General features: G+C 47.6%; 1 protein-coding gene across 3 annotated transcripts in view; it reads left to right on the top strand.

The window, feature by feature from the left end:
• Window positions 1-13420, top strand: part of C12H10orf90 (chromosome 12 C10orf90 homolog) — a 258213-nt gene extending 244793 nt beyond the window's left edge. For all 3 annotated transcript variants that reach the window (XM_088842544.1, XM_088842543.1, XM_055425902.2), the window contains 3 exons: window positions 9050-9113; window positions 13193-13292; window positions 13382-13420. In XM_088842544.1, the coding sequence (XP_088698670.1) occupies window positions 9050-9113; window positions 13193-13292; window positions 13382-13420 (203 nt within the window). The remainder of the gene's footprint in view (window positions 1-9049; window positions 9114-13192; window positions 13293-13381) is intronic.
• Window positions 13421-22930: the final 9510 nt, after the last annotated feature.

Below are 22930 nucleotides of genomic sequence, written 5' to 3'. Positions count from 1 at the left end.
GTGATGCCTCATTTCTTGACCTGAGCGTGGAAAGAGAAATAGATTTTTCTGCAGACCTCTGGTTTCTTTTTCATTTCTTAATTTTGGATGCCTTTACCCGAAGGATCTGAGAGCCTCCTTGCATGTCTAAACTGTGACATTAGTATCTCTCTTTTGGGTCTGAATGGTCTTTCGTCTCATTGTTGTAGAGCGTTTTTTTTTTTTTTTATTGGAGGCTAAGCAAGGCAAAGGCTAATAGAGTTTTGCCAAGAGAACGCACTGGTCATAGCAAACACCCTCTTCCAACAACACAAGAGAAGACTCTACACATGGACATCACCAGATGGTCAACACCGAAATCAGATTGATTATATTCTTTGCAGCCAAAGATGGAGAAGCTGTATACAGTTAGCAAAAACAAGACCAGGAGTTGACTGTGGCTCAGATCATGAACTCCTTATTGCCAAATTCAGACTTAAATTGAAGAAAGTAGGGAAAACCACTAGACCATTCAGATATGACCTAAATCAAATCCCTTATGATTATACAGTAGAAGTGACAAATAGATTTAAGGGTCTAGATCTGATAGAATCTTGATGAACTCTGGACGGAGGTTCGTGACATTGTACAGGAGACAGGGACCAAGACCATCCCCATGGAAAAGAAATGCAAAAAAGCAAAATGGCTGTCTGAGGAGGCCTTACAAATGGCTGTGAAAAGAAGAGAAGCGAAAAGCAAAGGAGAAAAGGAAAGATATAAGCATCTGAATGCAGAGTTCCAAAGAATAGCAAGGAGAGATAAGAAAGCCTTCCTCAGCGATCAATGCAAAGAAATAGAGGAAAACAACAGAATAGGAAAAACAAGAGATCTCTTCAAGAAAATTAGAGATATCAAGGGAATATTTCATGCAAAGATGGGCTCGATAAAGGACAGAAATGGTATGGACCTAACAGAAGCAGAAGATATTAAGAAGAGCTGTCAAGAATACACAGAAGAACTGTACAAAAAAGATCTTCACGACAAAGATAATCATGATGGCATGATCACTCACCTGGAGCCAGACATCTTGGAATGTGAAGTCAAGTGGGCCTTAGAGAGCATCACTAGGAACAAAGCTAGTGGAGGTGATGGAATTCCAGTTGAGCTCTTTGGAATCTTGAAAGATGATGCTGTGAAAGTGCTGCACTCAGTATGCCAGCAAATTTGGAAAACTCAGCAGTGGCCACAGGACTGGAAGAGGTCAGTCTTCATTCCAATCCCAAAGAAAGGCAATGCCAAAGAATGCTCAAACTACCGCACAATTGCACTCATCTCACGCGCTAGTAAAGTCATGCTCAAAATTCTCCAAGCCAGGCTTCAGCAATATGTGAACCGTGAACTTCTAGATGTTCAAGCAGGTTTTAGAAAAGGCAGAGGCACCAGAGAGCAAATTGCCAACATGCGCTGGATCATGGAGAAAGCAAGAGAGTTCCAGAAAAACATCTATTTCTGCTTTATTGACTATGCCAAAGCCTTTGACTGTGTGGATCACAATAAACTGTGGAACATTCTGAAAGAGATGGGAACACCAGACCACCTGACCTGCCTCTTGAGAAACCTGTATGCAGGTCAGGAAGCAAAAGTCAGAACTGGACATGGAACAACAGACTGGTTCCAAATAAGAAAAGGAGTACGTCAAGGTTGTATATTGTCACCCTGCTTATTTAACTTATATGCAGAGTACATCATGAGGAACGCTGGACTGGAAGAAGCACAAGCTGGAATCAAGATTGCCGGGAGAAATATCAATAACCTCAGATATGCAGATGACACCACCCTTATGGCAGAAAGTGAAGAGGAACTCAAAAGCCTCTTGATGAAAGTGAAAGAGGAGAGTGAAAAGGTTGGCTTGAAGCTCAACATTCAGAAAACAAAGATCATGGCATCTGGTCCCATCACTTCATGGGAAATAGATGGGGAAACAGTGGAAACAGTGTCAGACTTTATTTTTGGGGGCTCCAAAATCACTGCAGATGCTGATTGCAGCCATGAAGTTAAAAGACGCTTACTCCTTGGAAGGAAAGTTATGACCAACCTAGATAGTATATTAAAAAGCAGAGACATTACTTTGCCAACCAAGGTCCGTCTAGTCAAGGCTATGGTTTTTCCCGTGGTCATGTATGGATGTGAAAGTTGGACTGTGAAGAAAGCTGATCGCCGAAGAATTGATGCTTTTGAACTGTGGTGTTGGAGAAGACTCTTGAGAGTCTCTTGGACTGTAAGGAGATCCAACCAGTCCTTTCTAGAGGAGATCAATCCTGGGTGTTCATTGGAAGGACTGATGCTGAAGCTGAAACTCCAATACTTTGGCCACCTCATGCGTTGAGTGACTCACTGGAAAAGAGTCTGATGCTAAGAAGAATTGGGGGTGGGAGGAGACGGGGACAACAGAGAATGAGATGGCTGGATGGCATCACCGACTCGATGGATATGAGTTTGAGTGAACTCTGGGTGTTGGTGATGGACAGGGAGGCCTGGCGTGCTGTGATTCATGGGGTCGCAAAGAGTCGGACACGACTGAGCGACTGAACTGAACTGAACTGAATTACTTTATTATATTGGTTGGTTTTGCCATACCTTGACATGAATCCGCCCCAGGTGTACATGTGTTCCCCCTCTTGAACCCCCCTCCCACCTCCCTCCTCCCCGTATCCTCCCTCCAGGTCATCCCGGTGCACCAGCCCTGAGCATCCTGTATCATGTGTTGAAACTGGACTGGTGATTCGTTTCACATATGATAATATAAATGCTTCAGAGCCATTCTCCCAAATCATCCCACCTTCACCCTCTCCCACAGAGGCCCAAAGACTGTTCTATACACCTATGTCTCTTTTGCTGTCTCGATTTTTATGTAAATGAAACACACAACCTCCACCCACTACCCAGGTGCCTGGAATGGGCAGCTCACCGTGTGAAACTGTCCTTCAGGATCCCACAGAAGCATCGAAGGATTTCAGAAAAATGACGATGTTTATCCAGCACAGGATTTTATCATCACAAGAGCACTTTGGAGGTGAACAACCTATGAGTCTTTAAGTAGATTTTCTAGGGTGCAATGCACACCATTTAGTTTCTGGAGGGCTAATTAGTCCAAGGTAGACCCTCGTCTGTTGCCTAGGTCAGCAGATTAGAGATCCCAGAGAGACGAGCCGAATGGAAATGACGTGCAAGTAGCTGGATTCAACTCCCGAAGACCATGATGCAATCGTTCCAGCTGCAGGAAGGCCAGGTGCTCACTGGCTTTGAAGCTGACATAATGAACAGCCTCCCTTGTGAGCTGAGAATACACACCTACCAGGGCCTCTTTTCTAGGGGGAAAATCCTCTGGAGATTTTCTTCCCTGAAACATATCCCATTTCCATTTCTTTGGGTAGGCCATGTCTTTCTTAGAAGATACTGGGCAGTGTAGACTTGGCGTCTACAACTGGCTTGTTGGCTCCTGGCTGGATTCTCTCCAACAGGCATCCCGTAGCGTTGGTGTTTGTAAGCTGGGGGAAGCACATTCTAAAAGATTCTTCAAAGTGCTCAGGGTGACTACTGAAAATCAGCTTCTGTGAGGGCACTGCACTAATAAATCCAGTGTGAACTTGATTATCATTTAGATTACTCGTTCAATAGGAAAAATGAAGCTTTGCAATCAGAGCTGTAGATAAGGACTCTGTGTGGAGGAAAATGAGCTCTGGCCTCATAAACAACATGTCACGCTGGTGTCCAGGTGACCCTTGCTGCCTCTGCTAACACCGTTGGCTGAGTGTTCAGGCCTCCTGTCCTGTGTGTGCACACGTGTTTGCACACATGAGGTGAGGGTTGTGATAAGCACCCGTGTGTGTTTATAGAGATTAATGCGATGTCAGGCTTGTACTCAGCTGCTCCCCAACAACAGCCTCAGAAGCACCAAAACCTTGGTAGCTGGTTGTCTGCTCACACTGTGTGTCTGGCCTTAAGTCATGAGCTTAGCAATAGGCTAGTAGTTTGGATACAATAATGAGCCAGACACCAGACACTCAGGTTTAAAAAAAAAAAGTAAAAGAATTTTCCAGAAAGACAGAAATGGGTGATTAACTACCTTAGTAATTGTATTAAGTGGAGGGGGAAGCCTGCTCTATTTGAATGATAATGGGACCTAAATACAGCCTCAGTTCTTTCCTCCATATTAGTGAATTAGAATACAGGAAGCTTCAAAGAAAATCCATAAAAGATCCGTAAGCTGGCTGAAAATTGTTCTCACCAGTCACTTTAATTTTATAAAGGCAGAATTTCCATTAAAAGGGTATGGATAGATGGGCTTTCGCTGTATCTTTGAGCAAAGTGCGTGCAGGATGGTTTGCATGCTGTAAAACGAGGTCCCCAGTGGAGCCAGCTGCGTGTTTCCCTGAAGGACTGTCTCTTGCTGTAGGCTGGTCCGTGTGGTCTCGCGTGTTCCCACCCAGGTCACCTTACTCCTGGACTCCCTCTCACTATCAGGAAACCACTTTATTTTTCAAGATTCCATTCAGCTGTGTCCTTCTGTGAAGTCTCCCCAGTTGCATCCCTTCCATGATGGACCGCACAACCCCCAGGAGCCCTCTCCCTGGGCAGATGTCAGTAGTGAGACCTGAAGGCCACATGTGTCTGGCTCTCACCCTGAGCTGCGAGTCCTTTGTCTTACTGATCCTTGAGGCTGCTGAGCACCAAACAGGTGAAAGTTGAACGGTCAAATGAAGGGTGGCTCCAACCCAAAGCCTGTTTTTCTTTCCTTTTTTCGTTCTATTTTATTCAACTATAGTTAATTTACAACATTATGTTAATTTCTGCTGTAGAGCAAAGTGATTCAATTATACATATATATATACACAGATTCTTTTTCACGTTCTTTTCCATTATAGTTTATCATAAGGTGTTGAATACAGTTCCCTGTGATATACAATAGGAGCTTATTGCTTATGCATTCTGTATGTAAGAGTTTGCCTCTGCTAACCGCAAACTCCCCCTCCCTCCCTCCCCCGTAAAGTCTGGTTTTCTGTCCCACCTTCACAGCCCTCTTTGCTCATGTTCCGTGGGTGTAGCTGGGTCCTGAGTCCTCCTGTTTCGCAGTTGTGCTGAGCACTGCTTACCCAGCCACGGTGGTCTGACCTGTCTCCCTCCAGCCATGTTTGAAGTACTCTACCTTGTGTGCTGAGTCACTGAGTCGTGTCTGACTCTTTGCAGCCCCCTGGACTGGAGCCCTCCAGGCTCCTCTGCCCATGGGGATTCTCCAGGCAAGAATACTGGAATGCATTGCCATTTCCTCCTGCAGGGGATTTTCCCAACCCAGGGATCGAACCCAGGTCTCCCGCATTGCAGGCGGATTCTTTACTGTCTGAGCCACCATGAAGCCCTTACTCTGCCCAGTTGGTGCATATTCTGAACAGCTGCTGAAGCCATCCTTTGGGAATCCAAATCAGAGCCCCTACTTCAAACCTCACGTGGTTCTGTCTCTTACTCTGAAGGAACACTTAACAGACTTGAAATTTTCCTTAATGGACTTGCAAAACCCAACAAGGATGGTTCCTACCTCCAGCAGTTACCAAATGCAAGTTTGTGTGCCCAACACGTAGTGTGGCCCAACAATACCCAAAATATAGGGGTCTGGAGCAGAGAAAGGTTTATTGGAGGGCCGTATAAGGAAAATGGGTGTCTCGTGCCCCTGAAAAGTCCAAACTCCCCTAAGAGTTTCAGCAAAGCATTTTTAAAGGCATGGTGAGTGAGGGAGGTGTTGGCTTTGGCAAACTTCCTGGTGTGGGAATCCTTTGTTCTTGCAGGTGTCATGAGGTTCCTGTAAACCTCTAACAGGACAAACGTTATTTTCTGTTTTGCAACTTTTCACCTCTATATGAATGGAAGAGTGTTACACCCTTAAAGGTCAGAGCCTTGAAAAAGGGTATATTTCAGGCTTTCGGGAACATTCTTAAAGCAAAAGCAGTAGAGTACAAAGGTTAATGAAACGGATCTAATACAGAGTCAGATTTGTTCTTCCCTGTTACATGGTGCCCGCTAGAACCATGGGAGATTCTGGTTTGGATCCCAGTGCCCTTGCGTGGGAATCACGGTCAGACTCCGCAGGCGGTGCTGGAATGTGGCCTGGGTGGAGAACCACAGCGGTCCTTGCTCTCGCCTGTTCCCTGCCTGCCTTCTCACGCCCTCCTTCCTAGCACCGTATGCGCCATGGCCCCCTGATCCTTCCCCGCTCTTCCCTCTACTGGCCCCCGCAGCCAGCTCATCTGGGTCACAGTAAAATATATCCTCCCCAAGGGGCCTTCCTGACGACCCCCGGGACCCACTTGACCAAGTGGCCAGAGATTCATTTTCATCATAACACTCACCTGATCTGTTCATTATCCAGCTCCTCCCTCAAAAATGAAGTCTCAAGGTGGCAAGATCTTATCAGTGCTTCTTTCTTCTGAGCATCCCCTGGAGGTATAGTCCTTGCTCCTTCAGTGTAGGAGGAAGGGGAAGAGAAAGAAATTTTGGAATGATGCCTGGGAAATTGACCAGCATGTGTCATGGCTCCCAAAAGATGGGCTCTGAAACCATAGGTTGGTGACCATGTTCTGAGATTGAGGGCATGGGTGGACAGGGCTGGACGGACTGGTTTGGACTGAAACCCAACTCTGTTGCTCCCTCATTCACTGAATGACCCAGAGCAGGGGACCCTTGGCCCTTTGAACTTTGATTTTCTGTCCCTGAAATGCAAAAATTACAAGCATGTCACAGGGTTGGTGTGAAGACCTACTGAGATCCAATAAATGCTGACAGGTTATTACAACTAGTACTGCTGACCCTCCGGTGTCACACTGCCCCTCCCTCTTCCGGCCGCCTTCCCTCTCCAAGTGCCAAATGTGCTTTTTTCTTTTTTTTGCTCTAGTGAGGTCGGGAGCCATTACAACACACGATTTATTTCAAACCACTTCCTCCAGGGAGGCAGAACTATGCTCTCTTCCTCTCTTCCCCAGCATCCAGAAAGCCCCCATTGCTCATCCGATGAGCCTGGTGCTGTTAGGAAAACTCAAAGTCAACAGCGACCAGCGCGAGGCGTGGGCTGGAGCCTGCCGGCTGGGGTTGGCACTCCTGGACGCAGACCTGCTTGTTTTGCACCCATGTCGGCCGCTGGGCCCAGAATTTAAACTCGTGCTGAGGCACAGCGGGCGGAGAAGAGTTCAGAAAACAAAGCAGAGGCGGTGCCCAGGACTCACATTCGCGTGTGTTTCCTCTTGGAAATGAGACCAGAGCTTCACTGTGGTATCAGGCGCTCGAAAGAAAGAAATCAAACCGAACCAAATCAAAAACAGAGCTAATATCTGCGGGGAGACCACATGCAATTGAGCTGAGATTTTTAAGTGTTTTACAGGCCGTTCATAGCGTTTCTATCCCCCTGGGGCCCCTGCCTCGGTCCACACCAGCCTCTCCCTCATCCTGAGTCGCTCCTGAGGAATGCTGGTGCAGACTGGAGTCTAAGTCTGCAGGCGGCTCCTTCTCCCTGGAGTGGAAGTCTGTAGGCAGACACATGTTTGCTTGCCTGAGACCCTGACTGCCCTGGCAACACCCCCATTTCTTTGGAATGCTGTTGGGCTCTTCCTGAGGTCTTGGGTTCTGGCCTGGCCCTGTCTAGATCAAGAGGGTAGGGTGGGCACTGGGAGGTGTCTTGGCAGATCAGAGTCCTCATGGTGAGGTTGACTCTCCTGGTTCACGTGGCCCAATGCCTTTCCAAACACTGGGGATGTTTCCCCTTCACTGTGAAAATTCTTCTGATTTCTTTCTCCTTTCTCTTGTTTCTCCTTTGAGTCTTGTCTTTGAGGTTGAGTAACGGTACCATCTTTTTTATGTTTATAACCAGACAGAAGGCTAGCTCAGCCTTCTGTGTCGTTTCCATATTATAAATCAGAGCTGTGTTGTCGTTCCCCAGACAGGAAAAGACTTCTTCATATTCTTGCCTCTGGTCTACCTTCTTGTATATTCTTGAAAAATGCTGACCATTCTCAAGCTTGGGGTATCTGAAGTGGCTCCGCTGGAGTGTTGAAGACAGGGAACAGGCCCAGGTGGGGAGACTGACTGAAGCCTGGTGGGGTCTTGTCTGGGGACGCCAGGAGCCTGCCTTAGTTCCATGACTAAAGGATGCTGAGTCACCATCTACTTCTGCCGAGTGAAGGCTGGTGTGCTGGTTACCATCCAGGTGTTCCGGGCAGTTTGTGTGATAGCCACTCAGATGCATCCCCATGCAGCAAGCACCCCAGGAGCATTTTGGGGTGCCAGACTCTTGGCTAATCTATAGGGCCAAGAGTCTCTCAGGAATCTCAGAGTTGTATCAAAAGGGTACTATTTTTTTTTCTTTCTAAAAAAAATGCAGACCATTTTTATGAGTGCTATCTGTAAACATCCTTGCAATTAGCAATGTGTACTCTCATTAAAAGACATTCCAGACTCCGTGATATGTAGCCACTGGGCACTTTCTCAAAGGACACTAGACAGATGTTACTGTTATGTTGTTTTCCGTTATGTTTTCTGACCTTGGAAAGGACTAATTCTTCCCCCTTAGAAAGGGAGTAGAGGCTGACCATCCATGATGGAGACTACAGTTGTGAGTGAAAGCTCCTGTTCTCAGTGTTCTCAGAGGCACCAAAAACCTACTGTCATTGTTTTGTAGATGGGATGACCACCTCTCTGGCCCTGCACCCAGAGTGATGCTGAAACACGTTTTTGTGCTACCCTGGCATGACCCCAGTAAACTGTGACTCTTTATTGCTCAATGAAGCCTGCAAAGGAGTCACTGCCCCTGAAGTCTGTTGGAGCTGACCTTGAACTTCATGCTGTATTTGACTGTTGTCAAGGCCAACCTGTGGGTTGTCAATTTTGATACAATCATTTGTGGTGTGTGTCTACTGAATCCTGCTGTGCTTATAACAGGCTGATCTTAGATTAAGGACGGAGAGTCAAGCAAGCCCGCCATGATGTTTTTCTAGATAAGTGCAACATCTGTACCTTCTGAAATTAATCATCTTTCCATTTTTTTTTTCAGATAACTTGTTCAAACCCAAAGAAAGGTACATTTCAGAGAAGGAGATGCACATGCGATCTAAAAGGTACTTGGTTCTATTGTGTGAAGTTGAAAAAGTGGGGAAGGAGGGGTGGCTTGCTGGATCCAGGCATTGTCCAGCAGGGCCACTACTTCTAGGTCCACATTTGAGCTCTGAGGTCTTCTCGGCTGTGAATTTGAAAAGCTGTCCCAAAGGAGTGCAGTTGCCGAACTGCACCTCTGAATGTTGATGTCTTTCTTGGAAAACCCTTAGGAAGGTGGTGGGTCTTGAGTTTGAACCAGCCCAGTAACTGATCTCTTAAGAGATCCCCCGACTTAACAGAAATGCTTCTGTGTGTTCCTGCCATTGCTCTGGGCAGGCGCCATTTGTCACCTTGCATCTTCACAGGTAACTTCGTAAGAGGGGAGGAGCTGGGTCTCCGGGCCTGCAGGAAAGCATCCAGGCCTGGAGGCGGCAGTATGAGGGGGCCCCAGAGCCGGCCTTCTTGGCGCCCGGCTGCCGCAAGCTCTCTGTGTCCTGTTTGGCTGGTTGCAGTTCTGGATGTCCCCTCGTTCTCACCAGCTCACAAAGGCTGCCATTCTTCCCAAGCCTGGGCCTCCCAATCCACACGTAATAACCCGGCAGAGTTCACCAAGTTCATGGAAGTAACATGTCATTAGTTTATAATAAAGTATGTGGCACTAGGGGGAATTATAATCATTAAACCAAACTGATAGGGCAACTTAGAGAAACCATTGAAATAGGAAGAGTACATTTCTCCCCACTCCAGGCACAAAATCTCTGCTTTTCCCATGATTATATTGTTTCCATGATCATTAGCCAGCTTTGATTATCTGTAGGGAATCTCTCTGTAAATTAAAAAAAAAAGTGTCAGTGGGGAGGAGGGGAACCCTCCCATTGACCACCGGCTTCACAGCATTCTAACTGGGGGTTTGAAAGGGCCACTGGGGGTCAAGACCTGCTGTTTCAGAAGTATGAAGCCCTGTATACCTCATGCCCAAAGTATTCCTCTTCAATTTGGTGGAAAATTTCAGTCAAATGGTCCCCTCCTGGTCCCTAAGCCAAAGCCACTATTGTGGAGGCTTGAAATGAAAATGATAGATCTCAAAGCAGCATCCATGGACAGAGCATCGCCCTGTCAGCTTACTGAAGACGGAACAGCCTCCAAGAGGACCAGTGGTGCTGTGTCCCCCATCATGACTTCCCTGGCTGGAAGCCGGGGCTGCTCAGATACAGTCGGTGAGGCATCTACTCTGCGGTCGGCCCTGCGTGGACTCAGACCCCGGCTCTTGGACTTCACTCCCCCGCAGAATCATAACGGGTTTTCTTTTCTTTCGTGTTCTTTGTTATTAATCCTATTACTAAATTGCACTTTCATTAAAAAAAATTCAAGCACAGGAGAGAGAACTGAAGTCGCTCATGACCAGCTACCCCCTCTCCTACCCACTTCCCCAGCCTTGTCCTGCCTCCAGAGACACCATAGGTATCAGCATCCTTTATACCCTTCCAGGCCTTTCTCTCTGCCTGAAAACAGACATTTACTTGTTACATATACAACTGTCTAATTTTGACCATAAATGGGATCATGCTGTGTATTATCTTTCTGTAGCTTGCTTCTTTTACTTTATGTCTGTGGGGTCTTTCTATGTCAGAAGATATAGATATGGATGATTTTCTTCACTGATGCAGAGTGGTCCATTGCATAAATGAACTATAATTTGTTAAGGATGTTCTTTTAAGAAAATGCTGCAGCAGAAGCTCCAGGATTGGGGCCTAGGGATTTTTATCCTGAACACCCCACATGGCCAGATGGTTAAGGTGGGGATGGTGTGTCTGTTTGGGTGCAGGAGGATTTCCACTGTGGAGCTTTGGGACGTGTCATCTTTCCTACTGATCCTGACGGCCTTCTCCTGGTTCCTTCTAGAGCAGCTCCTGGGCTTGGCACTCATTAATGCATACCGTGCTGACGCCCTCTGTGCCAGGCACTCTGATGGGTGCAAGCAGTTCCTGGGTTGCCTTATGCTATGGGATTGGGGGCCAGTGTTGCAGGAAGTCAAGCAGACCCAGGCTGGGCTCCCAGCTCCTCAGTTACCACCTGAGGGATGTCCCTGGCCTCCTGACCTTGCTGGGCCTGGGGTTCCTCACTCTCATACAACAGGACACGGTACGACGTCTCTTCCACCTGGTGTGAGGGCTACCCGGGAAAATTCGAGTCAGATGATTAGACTAGTAAGGGACCCTCCTACACTGGTGGTGGGAATGTAAATGGGTATAGCTCCTATGGAGAACAGTACGGAGGAGGATCCCTAAAAAACTGAAAATAGAGCTACCATGTGATCTTGCAAGCCCACTCCTGGACATATACCCAGAGAAAACTGTACTTTGAAGAGATACATGCGCTCCAATGTTCATAGCAGCACTATTCACCATAGCCAAGACATGAAAGACACCTCACTGTCCCCAACAGATGAATGGATCAAGATGTGAAACATATATACGATGGAATATTACTCAGCCATAAAAACGATGAAATAGCGCCATTTGCAGCAACATGGATGGACCTAGAAATGATCATACTGTGTGAAGCAGGTCAGACAAATGTCATATGATAAATGTCATATGATATCGCTTACACATGGAATCTAAAACAATAATGATATAAATGAACTTATCTGCAAAACAGAAATAGACCCACAGACTTAGAAAAGAAACTTATGCTTACCTGGGGGAAAGGGTAGGGGAGGGATAAATGAGGAGTTTGGGGTTAGCATATACACACTGCTGTGTGTAAAACAGGTAATCAACAAGGACCTGCTGTGAAGCACCAGGAAGCGGACTCAGTGTTTTTGAATAACCTATCTGAACAAGAATATACCTGCACGTATAAGCTGAATCACTGCTATACACCGAAACTAACACACCACCGTAGATCAGCTATACTGATTACGGCCGTACTGTAAATCAGCTGTATATTCAGTAAAAGATAATTTTAAAAGACAGACTCATAAAAAAAGATGATTAGCCTAATACCCATTAACCAAGACGATATCTTGCTAATGTTGCCACCATCAATCTTTTCATACTTTGTAATTATTATTTTAATTGGGGAACATGTTAAATTTTGTTGGGCTTTCAAACATGAGGGAAATAAAAGAGAGGTGTTCAGCCACATGTCACTGGTACAGCATCCTCAAAGCTCAGGCTGCAGTGTCCCCTGTCTGTCCGTGCATGCCAGCCGTCAGTACACACGCAGTCTCTGGAGGGAAGTAAGAAGGAAGGGCCCGGAAGGAGGCTCCCTGAGGCCCTGCTGGTGTCGGGGAAGCTCCTGGTTTTGCACCAGGACACACACGTGATACTTGCGCCTGGGATGTGTTTGGAAACAGCTTACTCAGGGATGCTGTAAGAAGAGGCAGACACTCACATTCTGCATGAGTGCTGCTCCAATGCGACCCAGCTATGTTCATCGAGCCGCCGCTCCTTTTCCAAGCCATAGGAAGACAAAAGTCGAGAGGCAGAGAAAGTATTCGGTAAAAAATAAGTTTACACTCAGGGGGCTTCCCAGGTGGCTCAGATGGTAGAGAATCCACCTGCCAATACAGGAGATGCAGGAGACACACATTTGATCCCTGGGTTGGGAAGATCCCCTGGAGGAGGAAATGGCAACCCACTCCAGTATGCTTGCTAGGAAATCCCATGGACAGAGGAGCCTGGTGGGCTACACACCATGGGGTTGCAAAGAGTTGGACACGACTGACTAAGCACGCACGCACACGTGTGCACTCAGAGTGGCCAAAGCAGTAGGCCCGGCACCTCTCATTTTACAAGCAAGTGGTCAATTATCACAGGGGGTGGAGAGAAAGAAATGTGACTTCTAAAGAAATCCCTGGCCCCTCCAGCTCTGCCCTGGGTGGGGCCCCATCTACTGCACAGCCCCCGCCTGGACAGCCCCATCTGCAGACAGTCAGGGGAGCCCCAGGTCTAGGGGTCTCAGAGACACGGGTGGTCCAGAGCTGGCTGATTTGCCCTTTAAAATGTAAGCGCCTGCTGACAAGACAAGAGGCAGAGCCACAGCAGACGCACGCTGTCTCGCTACCATTTCAAAATGTTTTCTCAATTTGTTTCAGAATCTATAATAACTTGCCGGAAGTTAGGAAGAAAAAAGAGGAGCAAAAGAAAAGGGTGGTCTTACAGAGTAACAGACTCCGGGCTGAGGTCTTCAAAAAGGTAACGGCCTGGCCGCCAGCAGGGGGGGACATGTGTGTGGTGCCCAGATGCTGAATCTGAACCTGACGTCTCTGTCTCTGCTTCCCCAGCAATTACTGGACCGGCTCCTTCAAAGGAACGCGGTCTAACCACGGGCTGCCCCACCGACCCTCTACCTGGACCTGGGATGACTTCAAACGCTGGATAAACCATTAAACTTAACTGTATCTTCATGACGTGAAACACTTATTTCACTTTTGATGGTTTTTTTTTTTTTTTTTTTTTTCCGTAAAGCAAAGCATAGCTTCCTGAATTGCTGACCTAAACCAAGCAGAAATGATAACCCTTGAGGAAATGGATCTTCAGACTGCAGTGAGGTAATCAACCCAACAGAACCCACTTGATACAGTCCTTTCATTTTTTGACCCTTGAATTTTACCTTTTGCTTCTGAAGTTTACCCTTACCATTTCCACCCAGGCACAAAGGCCTTCTATGCTCTCATGGGCTTAGATCCTGGGGACTGGTTTTTTTTTTTTTCTTTTTCATTGAATTTCTCAGACCTAAATACATTACTTTAAAAATACCATTCCCAACTTCTGCAAGTTCTGCAAACTCCAGATTTTGGACCATCATACAGTGTGTTTGAAACCCCTCTGGATGTCTGTACCATTAATACTGGAGGTGACTTTAGAGCTAGGCAGCTGCTCTGTCAGAGACTGGGGACCTGTTTCTCAGTGACCTTGGGTGGTCAGAGCCCCCACAACCCCCACCCCACTCCTAGCACCTGTCTTCATTCAGCAAAAGAGTCTATATCCACGGAAGCCATGAGGGCAGAATTGGCTGGAAAAGAGTTGTAGATCATGTCAGTGTTTTTGGCAAGCCATCCCCCCCCCCACCACCAAAAGAGCTGCATGGCTGAAAATGGCCTGATGGCTCCAACTCTGCCATTTGTTCCTCCAAGCCCTTACAATGTCCATTATTTGTAAATGTGTTAGGGGAGTGAAGAACAATAGTTTTACAAAAAATGGAAATAAATGCAACTATTAGAGAAATCGTTGCCCTGCCCCATGTTCTGTGTGATGAGCCAAGCAGCCAGTGCAGGTGCTGCTCGGAGAGAAACGCTGCCAGGTTTCAGGGGGGCCTCTGACCTGCCCCTGGTCCACCACCTTCTGACCATCAGAGCCACCAGGTAAGGGCCCTTGAGCTTCCTGATGTCCGGGTCCCTTCCCCTCCTGCAGTGTCTCTCCTGCTCCCTCTGCTGGCAAAGCCTGGCATCGTGGGAGTGGGCAGAGGGAAAACATTTCAAGGGCCTGGATCCACTTTAACAGAGAAGGCAAGGAAGGGTGCATAGAGACGTGCAGGATGATTAAGAGCTGGCATGGCTTCAGTCTGCTCATCTCTCTCCGTCCAGTGGAGACCATTACAGTGCCTTCTCCTTCAGTTTACTCTGGGGATGGAAGATAAGCCAGTGTGAGTCGGGCGCTTAGAAGGATGTCTGGCCCAGAACGAACAACCATGTCGTCTCTGCATAGACGTGGAAGCAGAGTGTCCTGAGAAACCCTGAGCACAGGGCCGCTGGGGGTTCGTCTCTTAGTCCCCAGCTTGGCGCTGGGAAGATGCACCAGCAAGACTGTTGAATTTGTGGGAGTTGCTACAGCAAAAGTCAGTCATGCACCCTGGACGCTTTGCAGGCTTTGTGTTTTCTCAAGCTCTTCTCATTCTTAGAAACGGTTTTGACAGCATGGTTACGCTTGCCCTTAAGGTTAATTTGGTTTTTGTGAACTTATGAGGCCTCTTCTAGAATGCAATGTTGAATTTCTGTTTATATTTTTAATGCTTTTTAACAAATATTTTTCATCAAATGCATGGTATTAGCTTAGGACAGTCTTTTATAGGTAACTATCTTGCCACAACTTCTACTTGTTTTTCTTTAATAGCTTCAGAGAATTTCCAATACTTTTCCTAACCAATAATTTAAATTCAAGGCCAAACCACTTCTAGACTGTTCTGTGACACTTTCTAAAAAGTGGATTTGTGTCAGTTGATCTCTAAATATCTCAGAGTGCCTGGGTGGAGCCAACTTTCAAAAATGCCCAGAAAGGGCTTCCTGCCTTTGCAAACCTGATGTCAAGTCTTAAAATCTAAAGAATAAATAAAAGCCCACTTGAGATTAAATGCCACTGAGTTATGTATTCCTGAGGACAGTTCTTCACTAAGGTGCCTGAGGTAAGTAGTGGGTAGGAATTTATGATGTCTATTGAGCTTTGCTTTCCTCTGGACAGCCAGCTCAGGACAAGGCTGCAAGTTAAGTTTTAGTTTCTGCTTAACTAATTTCTTTTCTCCATGATTATAGTTGTTTTTGAATGCTGATATGCTTCAGTTCAGTCCCTCAGTCATGTCTGACTCTTTGCAACCCCATGGACTGCAGCACACAGGCCTCCCTGTCTATCACCAACTCCCGGAGCTTGCTCAGACTCATGTCTATCAAGTCGGTGATGCCATCCAACCATCTCCTCCTCTGTCGTCCCCTTCTGCCTTCAGTCTTTCCCAACCATCTCCTCCTCTGTCGTCCCCTTCTGCCTTCAGTCTTTCCCAACCATCTCCTCCTCTGTCGTCCCCTTCTGCCTTCAGTCTTTCCCAACCATCTCCTCCTCTGTCGTCCCTTCTGCCTTCAGTCTTTCCCAACCATCTCCTCCTCTGTCACCCCTTCTGCCTTCAGTCTTTCCCAACCATCTCCTCCTCTGTCGTCCCCTTCTGCCTTCAGTCTTTCCCAACCATCTCCTCCTCTGTCGTCCCCTTCTGCCTTCAGTCTTTCCCAACCATCTCCTCCTCTGTCGTCCCCTTCTGCCTTCAGTCTTTCCCAACCATCTCCTCCTCTGTCGTCCCCTTCTGCCTTCAGTCTTTCCCAACCATCTCCTCCTCTGTCGTCCCCTTCTGCCTTCAGTCTTTCCCAACCATCTCCTCCTCTGTCGTCCCCTTCTGCCTTCAGTCTTTCCCAACCATCTCCTCCTCTGTCGTCCCTTCTGCCTTCAGTCTTTCCCAACCATCTCCTCCTCTGTCGTCCCCTTCTGCCTTCAGTCTTTCCCAACCATCTCCTCCTCTGTCACCCCTTCTGCCTTCAGTCTTTCCCAACCATCTCCTCCTCTGTCGTCCCCTTCTGCCTTCAGTCTTTCCCAACCATCTCCTCCTCTGTCGTCCCCTTCTGCCTTCAGTCTTTCCCAACCATCTCCTCCTCTGTCGTCCCCTTCTGCCTTCAGTCTTTCCCAACCATCTCCTCCTCTGTCGTCCCTTCTGCCTTCAGTCTTTCCCAACCATCTCCTCCTCTGTCGTCCCCTTCTGCCTTCAGTCTTTCCCAACCATCTCCTCCTCTGTCACCCCTTCTGCCTTCAGTCTTTCCCAACCATCTCCTCCTCTGTCGTCCCCTTCTGCCTTCAGTCTTTCCCAACCATCTCCTCCTCTGTCGTCCCCTTCTGCCTTCAGTCTTTCCCAACCATCTCCTCCTCTGTCGTCCCTTCTGCCTTCAGTCTTTCCAACCATCTCCTCCTCTGTCGTCCCCTTCTGCCTTCAGTCTTTCCCAACCATCTCCTCCTCTGTCGTCCCCTTCTGCCTTCAGTCTTTCCCAACCATCTCCTCCTCTGTCGTCCCTTCTGCCTTCAGTCTTTCCAACCATCTCCTCCTCTGTCGTCCCCTTCTGCCTTCAGTCTTTCCCAGCCATCTCCTCCTCTGTCGTCCCCTTCTGCCTTCAGTCTTTCCCAGCCATCTCCTCCTCTGTCGTCCCCTTCTGCCTTCAGTCTTTCCAGCCATCTCCTCCTCTGTCGTCCCCTTCTGCCTTCAGTCTTTCCCAACCATCTCCTCCTCTGTCGTCCCCTTCTGCCTTCAGTCTTTCCCAGCCATCTCCTCCTCTGTCGTCCCCTTCTGCCTTCAGTCTTTCCAGCCATCTCCTCCTCTGTCGTCCCCTTCTGCCTTCAGTCTTTCCCAACCATCTCCTCCTCTGTCGTCCCCTTCTGCCTTCAGTCTTTCCAGCCATCTCCTCCTCTGTCGTCCCCTTCTGCCTTCAGTCTTTCCCAACCATCTCCTCCTCTGTCGTCCCCTTCTGCCTTCAGTCTTTCCCAACCATCTCCTCCTCTGTCGTCCCTTCTGCCTTCAGTCTTTCCAACCATCTCCTCCTCTGTCGTCTCCTTCTGCCTTCAGTCTTTCCCAACCATCTCCTCCTCTGTCGTCTCCTCTGCCTTCAGTCTTTCCCAACCATCTCCTCCTCTGTCGTCCCCTCCTGCCTTCAGTCTTTCCCAACCATCTCCTCCTCTGTCGTCCCTTCTGCCTTCAGTCTTTCCAGCCATCTCCTCCTCTGTCGTCCCCTTCTGCCTTCAGTCTTTCCAACCATCTCCTCCTCTGTCGTCCCCTCCTGCCTTCAGTCTTTCCCAACCATCTCCTCCTCTGTCGTCCCCTTCTGCCTTCAGTCTTTCCAACCATCTCCTCCTCTGTCGTCCCCTTCTGCCTTCAGTCTTTCCCGCAGCAGGGTCTTTTCCAGTGATGTATGTGCTTAGTCGCTCAGTTGTGTCCAGCTCTTTGTGACCCCGTGGACTGTAGCCCACCAGGTTTCTCTGTCCATGGGAATTCTCCGCAGGGATACTGGAGTGGGTTGCCATTCCCTTCTCCAGGGGATCTTCCCAACCCAGGGATCGAACTCAGGTCTCCCTCTTTGCAGGTGGATTCTTTACCATCTGGGCTACCAGAGAAACCCAATATGGATGAGTGAGTTTCAAATATCCAGTATTTCTGTTCTAATGAGGTTGACACAGAAATACAATAATGTTATTAATATAATAAATACGGAAGTAAAGACCTGAATCCTATTAGCCATCCCTATAGCTCTGCCAGGAATTGGTCACCATGTGCTGCTGCTGCTGCTGCTGCTAAGTCACTTCAGTCGTATCCGACTCTGTGTGGCCCCACAGACGGAAACCCACCAGGCTCCCCCGTCCCTGGGATTCTCCAGACAAGAACACTGGAGTGGGTTGCCATTTCCTTCTCCAATGTGTGAAACTGAAAAGTGAAAGTGAAGTCGCTCAGTCGTGTCCGACCCTTAGCGGCCCCACGGACTACAGCCTACCAGGCTTCTCCATCCATGGGATTTTCCAGGCAAGAGTACTGGAGTGGCTTGCCATTGCCTTCTCCACACCATGTGCTAGATTCTCTTATTAACATCAGACTTAAGGAAAGACCAGACTTTGAAATTATAATAGAATGTATCATCATCATAACTTCAGTATTCATATCTGGTCATGGAGCTGATTTCTTTGCATCTGAGCGTGTTTGGGTTCTGGCACACAACTATCCTTCAGTGATGAAGTAGGTTGTGGGACCTGAGGTTCTGTGGCTGATATTCATGAGCTCGGACCAGACAACACTTGGAACCATTTGAGAAGACACAGCAGACGGTCCCAGCACCAGGCTGCCTTGCTGCCTGCTCCGTGCCTTCACGTCGAAGGAGACATTCCTATTTTGGTGATTTGTCCTCTCTGCCAGCTGGTAATGGAATAATGGAAAAACAATTGCCTGGGTTTTTTAGCCAGCGTCTGTTGCCAACCCAACTTCCTGGAAGCTGTGTGCTCTTGGGGTGAGTCAGCAAATGCTTGCTCAGATGAAACGCTCCTCATTGAAAGAACTATTTGCCAAACAACCAATGGTTGAAGAGCAGTTGAAAATCCTCTTCCTTCTGAAGTTCTCCCACGTCAGCACTTGCTGGTATAAAAATCTCAGTGTGTGGACCTGGTCTCCCACTGTCCCAAGTGGCTGACAGTCTGAACATGAGGCAAGTCAGAGGCAGAACAAGAGAAGGAGACCTCACCCCACCAGAGGGTCTCGGACAGTGGAGACAGGCGGGTTCTGGGTTAAGGAGAGTGATGGGAAGAAAAAAAAAAAGATTCACTGTGGCTTTGTGTGAGAGTGTTGGCGTGTGCATTAAAAGCAAAGGAAATGATCTGTGAAGTGATTAAAATGGGTCTATCAGCAGATGGTTCTCTGTGAGAGTGCTCATGGCATTTGTACTTTCATCAATACTTGATCATGACCCATGAATGTCTAGCTAAATAGAAACCTTTTGGGATCGGCTGTCATGGAGCTGAACCAGTCGCCCCATGGACCGAAACACTTAGGAAGCCTCTGCAGCCTTCTCTGTCTCACGTGGACACGATGTTCCCCACTTCTCTGGAGCACAGGCTGTCAGAAACTTCCCTGAGATTCCATCTCCCCACCAGCGGGCTGCTGGGGAAGCAGGCGCCTCCACGCAGATGTTTTCTCCACATGTAGCGTAGACACAGTGTTGGCGCGTCGCCCCCAGAACGGAGGGTTTCTTTCAAGTCCCGTTGGCCGCCTCAGGCAGAGTTCTGATCCTGGGACCCCAAGAGACTGTCTGAGGTAGTTGTCTGGGGTGTGTAGCAGGGGAGGCGTTGAAATCCTTCCCCTTTTCCTTGCTTCTCTAAGCAGGAGAACCGTATCCACATCAGGGATGCTGTGACCTGCCAGGCTGCAGCCAGAAATGTGACTTCAAGCAGACGTCTTTCCCTCAGATCTTCACACGTCAAGATCTTGATGAAGGGGCTGGAAATGGGGAGACTTGATTTGCCTCTAGAATGTTCAAAAAGGATGGTTGATTCTTATCAAAGCTTGAAAGGGAAGAGAAAGAAGTCTGTGGTCTAAATTGCAGCTGAGGAAAAAAAAATGATAAATTTCTTTAAATCGTTTTGATGAAACAGCACCAAGCATGAAAGACATGGGGAGAGTGTCCTGTGGATGACTTTCCGAGCCTCCTCCCTGTGGTCAGCGTTACTTTGCTGACGTACCTGAATGAAACAGCAGCTGTAACTGACGTCAGGGTAAACATATCACAGCCGTTAACCCGTATTAACTGCATATGACGGGTAGTGTCTTTTCATCAAAGCCAACAGGGCCCGCTGGTGTCAGGAAGAGGGAAATTATAAATCTTTTCACTGCTGCTGACTTATAAAGAGATACACCCACAGCGTGTGTTATAACCACTGTGGTTTCTCATGACACGGATACCAAAGGAATTAGTGATCACCCTCCTCTTAACTGTTATGTGTTGCCAAATATGTACTTGCTGTTAAAAAAAAAAAAAAAAAGCCCTCAGGCGCACGTACAGAATTTTTGTGTTTGTTTTTGCTTAAAAATATACCTGCAGGCTGGTTAAGCCAGATTTAATTATTATATGCTGACATCATTCCAAGTCTTACTCTTTCAGCTGAAATGTTTATTAAATCAAAATGACAAAATGATCCAGGATATTTTTCTGGGTTTTTGGTAGCCTCTGACATTTCATTAACAAGGCTAAGCTTATGTGTCTACAATGGATAACAAAGATTTTTGCCTGGATAAGACTAGGGTGTGTTGTTATTCAGTTGCTAAGTTGTGTCTGACTCTTTGCAACCCCATGGACTACAGCATGCCAGATTTCCCCTGTCCTTCATTATCTCCCAGAGTTTGATCAAATTTACCTCCATTGAGTTGGTGTTGCCATCCAATCATCTCATCCTCTGTCATCTCCTTTTGCTTCTGCCTTCAATCCTTCCCAGCATCAGGGTCTTTTCCAATGAGTTGACTCTTCACATTAGTTGGCCAAAGTATTGGAGCTTCAGCTTCAGCATCAATCCTTCCAATGAATATTCAGGGTCGATTTCCTTTAGGATTGACTGGTTTGATCTCCTTGGTTGTCCCTTGGCTGTCCAAGGGCCTCTCAAGAGTCTTCTCTGGCACCACAGTTCGAAAGCATCAGTTCTTCGGCACTCAGCCTTCTTTATGTTCATTGGTGATATATGCTTTTGTGGAATTTGTTTCAAACTGGGGTGTTTCAACCTTAATTTTCAATTAGCAGTTGAGCAAGACTCTTCTCCCTCTAAGCCCCACCCGCATGCTCTGAACAGAAAAGAGGAGAACTGTGGAACCCAGGATCTCATCCAAGTGTTTCTAAAAGTGATAGCTTGGAAGGCTTTTTTTCATGAGTGTTAACCACGTAACACACAGGGAGAGATTTCTTCTCTGTAGGTTCTCAGGGCTCTGTAACAGAAAGCAGACTAACAAGACGAACACAAGTTTATTAGCACCTTTTTCTCATGTGCCAGCTTCCCGGGTGGCACAGAGGTGAAGAATCCTCCTCCCAATGCATGAGACTCTGGTTTGATCCCTGGGTCAGGAAGATCCTCTGGAGAAGGAAATGGTAACCCACTCCATTATCCTTGCCTGAGAAATCTCATGGGCAGAGGAGCCTGGTAGGCTACAGTCCACGGGGCTGCAAAGAGTCAGACACAACTGAGTGACTAAACAACAACAATTCTCATACGCACATCTGAGGAACTCAGAGATGAATAAAACTGAGTCTCAGATCTGCTTTCGGGTTCACAGATAGCCATGGACCTGTTATGGAGTAAACATCTGTGCACACACACACACATACACACCGCCGCCCCCAGATTCACTTTGTGAAGACTTAACTCCCTGTATGGCTATATTTGGAGATGGGGCACCTACAGAAGTAATTCAGGCTAATTGTGGTCACGAGAGTGGGGCCCAGATCCAGCAGGATTAGTGTCCTTATAAGAACTGACAACGGAGAGCTGACAGTCTGTGCCTCTCAGTACACGAGGAACAGGTCATGTGAGCACACTCAAGATGGTGGCAGCCTATGGTCACCAAAGAGAGGAGACCTCAGTGTGGAAGCATGCCTTGCCAGCGCCTTGCTCTTGGACTTGCTGGCCTCCAGAACTGTGAGTGGTTCCCTTCAGATAGGCGCTGGTGTGTGGCATTTCACATGGAAGCCCAGCACTGTTCCTGCCTGGACCGCTGGCATCCGCCACGCACCTGGGCAGCAGGTGGGCTCTCCGAGCTTGAGCTGCTAGTTGTCCTCGATGGCTAGGCTCCACACTTTCTCAGGCACCACGGAGCCCCCTGTGATCTGCTGCTGTTACCCCGAAACTGGGTTTGCCTCTTGATGGGTGTGGAGCCAACAGACACAGCCAAGCACAAGATCAGATCAGGAGTAGGGAGCAAGGACGTATTATTTGCAGTAAGTAACAAGAACACCAGGGAGCTTTCCCACAGCTAAAAGGGTACATGCATATTCATGAAGGGACTTGAAAATAGGGGAATTCAGCCTTAGTTCAGCTGAGTTCAGTCACAAAGTCATGTTTGAGTCTTTGCGACCCCATGGACGGCAGCATGCCAGACTTCCCTATCCATTACCAACTCACAGAGCTTGCTCAAATTCATGTCCATCAAGTCAGTGATGCCATCCAACCATCTCATCCTCTGTTGTCCCCTTCTCCTCCCATCTTCAATCTTTCCCAGCATCAGGGTCTTTTCCAATGAGTCAGTTCTTCCCATCAGGTGGCCAAAGTATTTCAGCTTCAGCATCAGTCCTTCCTATGAACATTCAGGACTGATTTCCTTTAGGATGGACAGGTTGGATCTCCTTGAGGTCCAAGGGACTCTCAAGAGTCTTTTCCAACACCACAGTTCAAAAGCATCAATTCTTCAGCGCTCAGCTTTCTTTAAGGTCCAACTCTCACATCCATACATGACTACTGGAAAAACCATAGCTTTGACTAGACATAGCTTTGTCGGCAAAGTAATGCCTCTGCTTTTT

Source organism: Moschus berezovskii, chromosome 12, assembly GCF_049115385.1.
Source record: "Moschus berezovskii isolate FMDL1 chromosome 12, NW_MosBer_1.0, whole genome shotgun sequence".
NCBI classification, from domain to species: domain Eukaryota; kingdom Metazoa; phylum Chordata; class Mammalia; order Artiodactyla; family Moschidae; genus Moschus; species Moschus berezovskii.
This window is presented reverse-complemented; position numbering and strand designations above follow the sequence as displayed.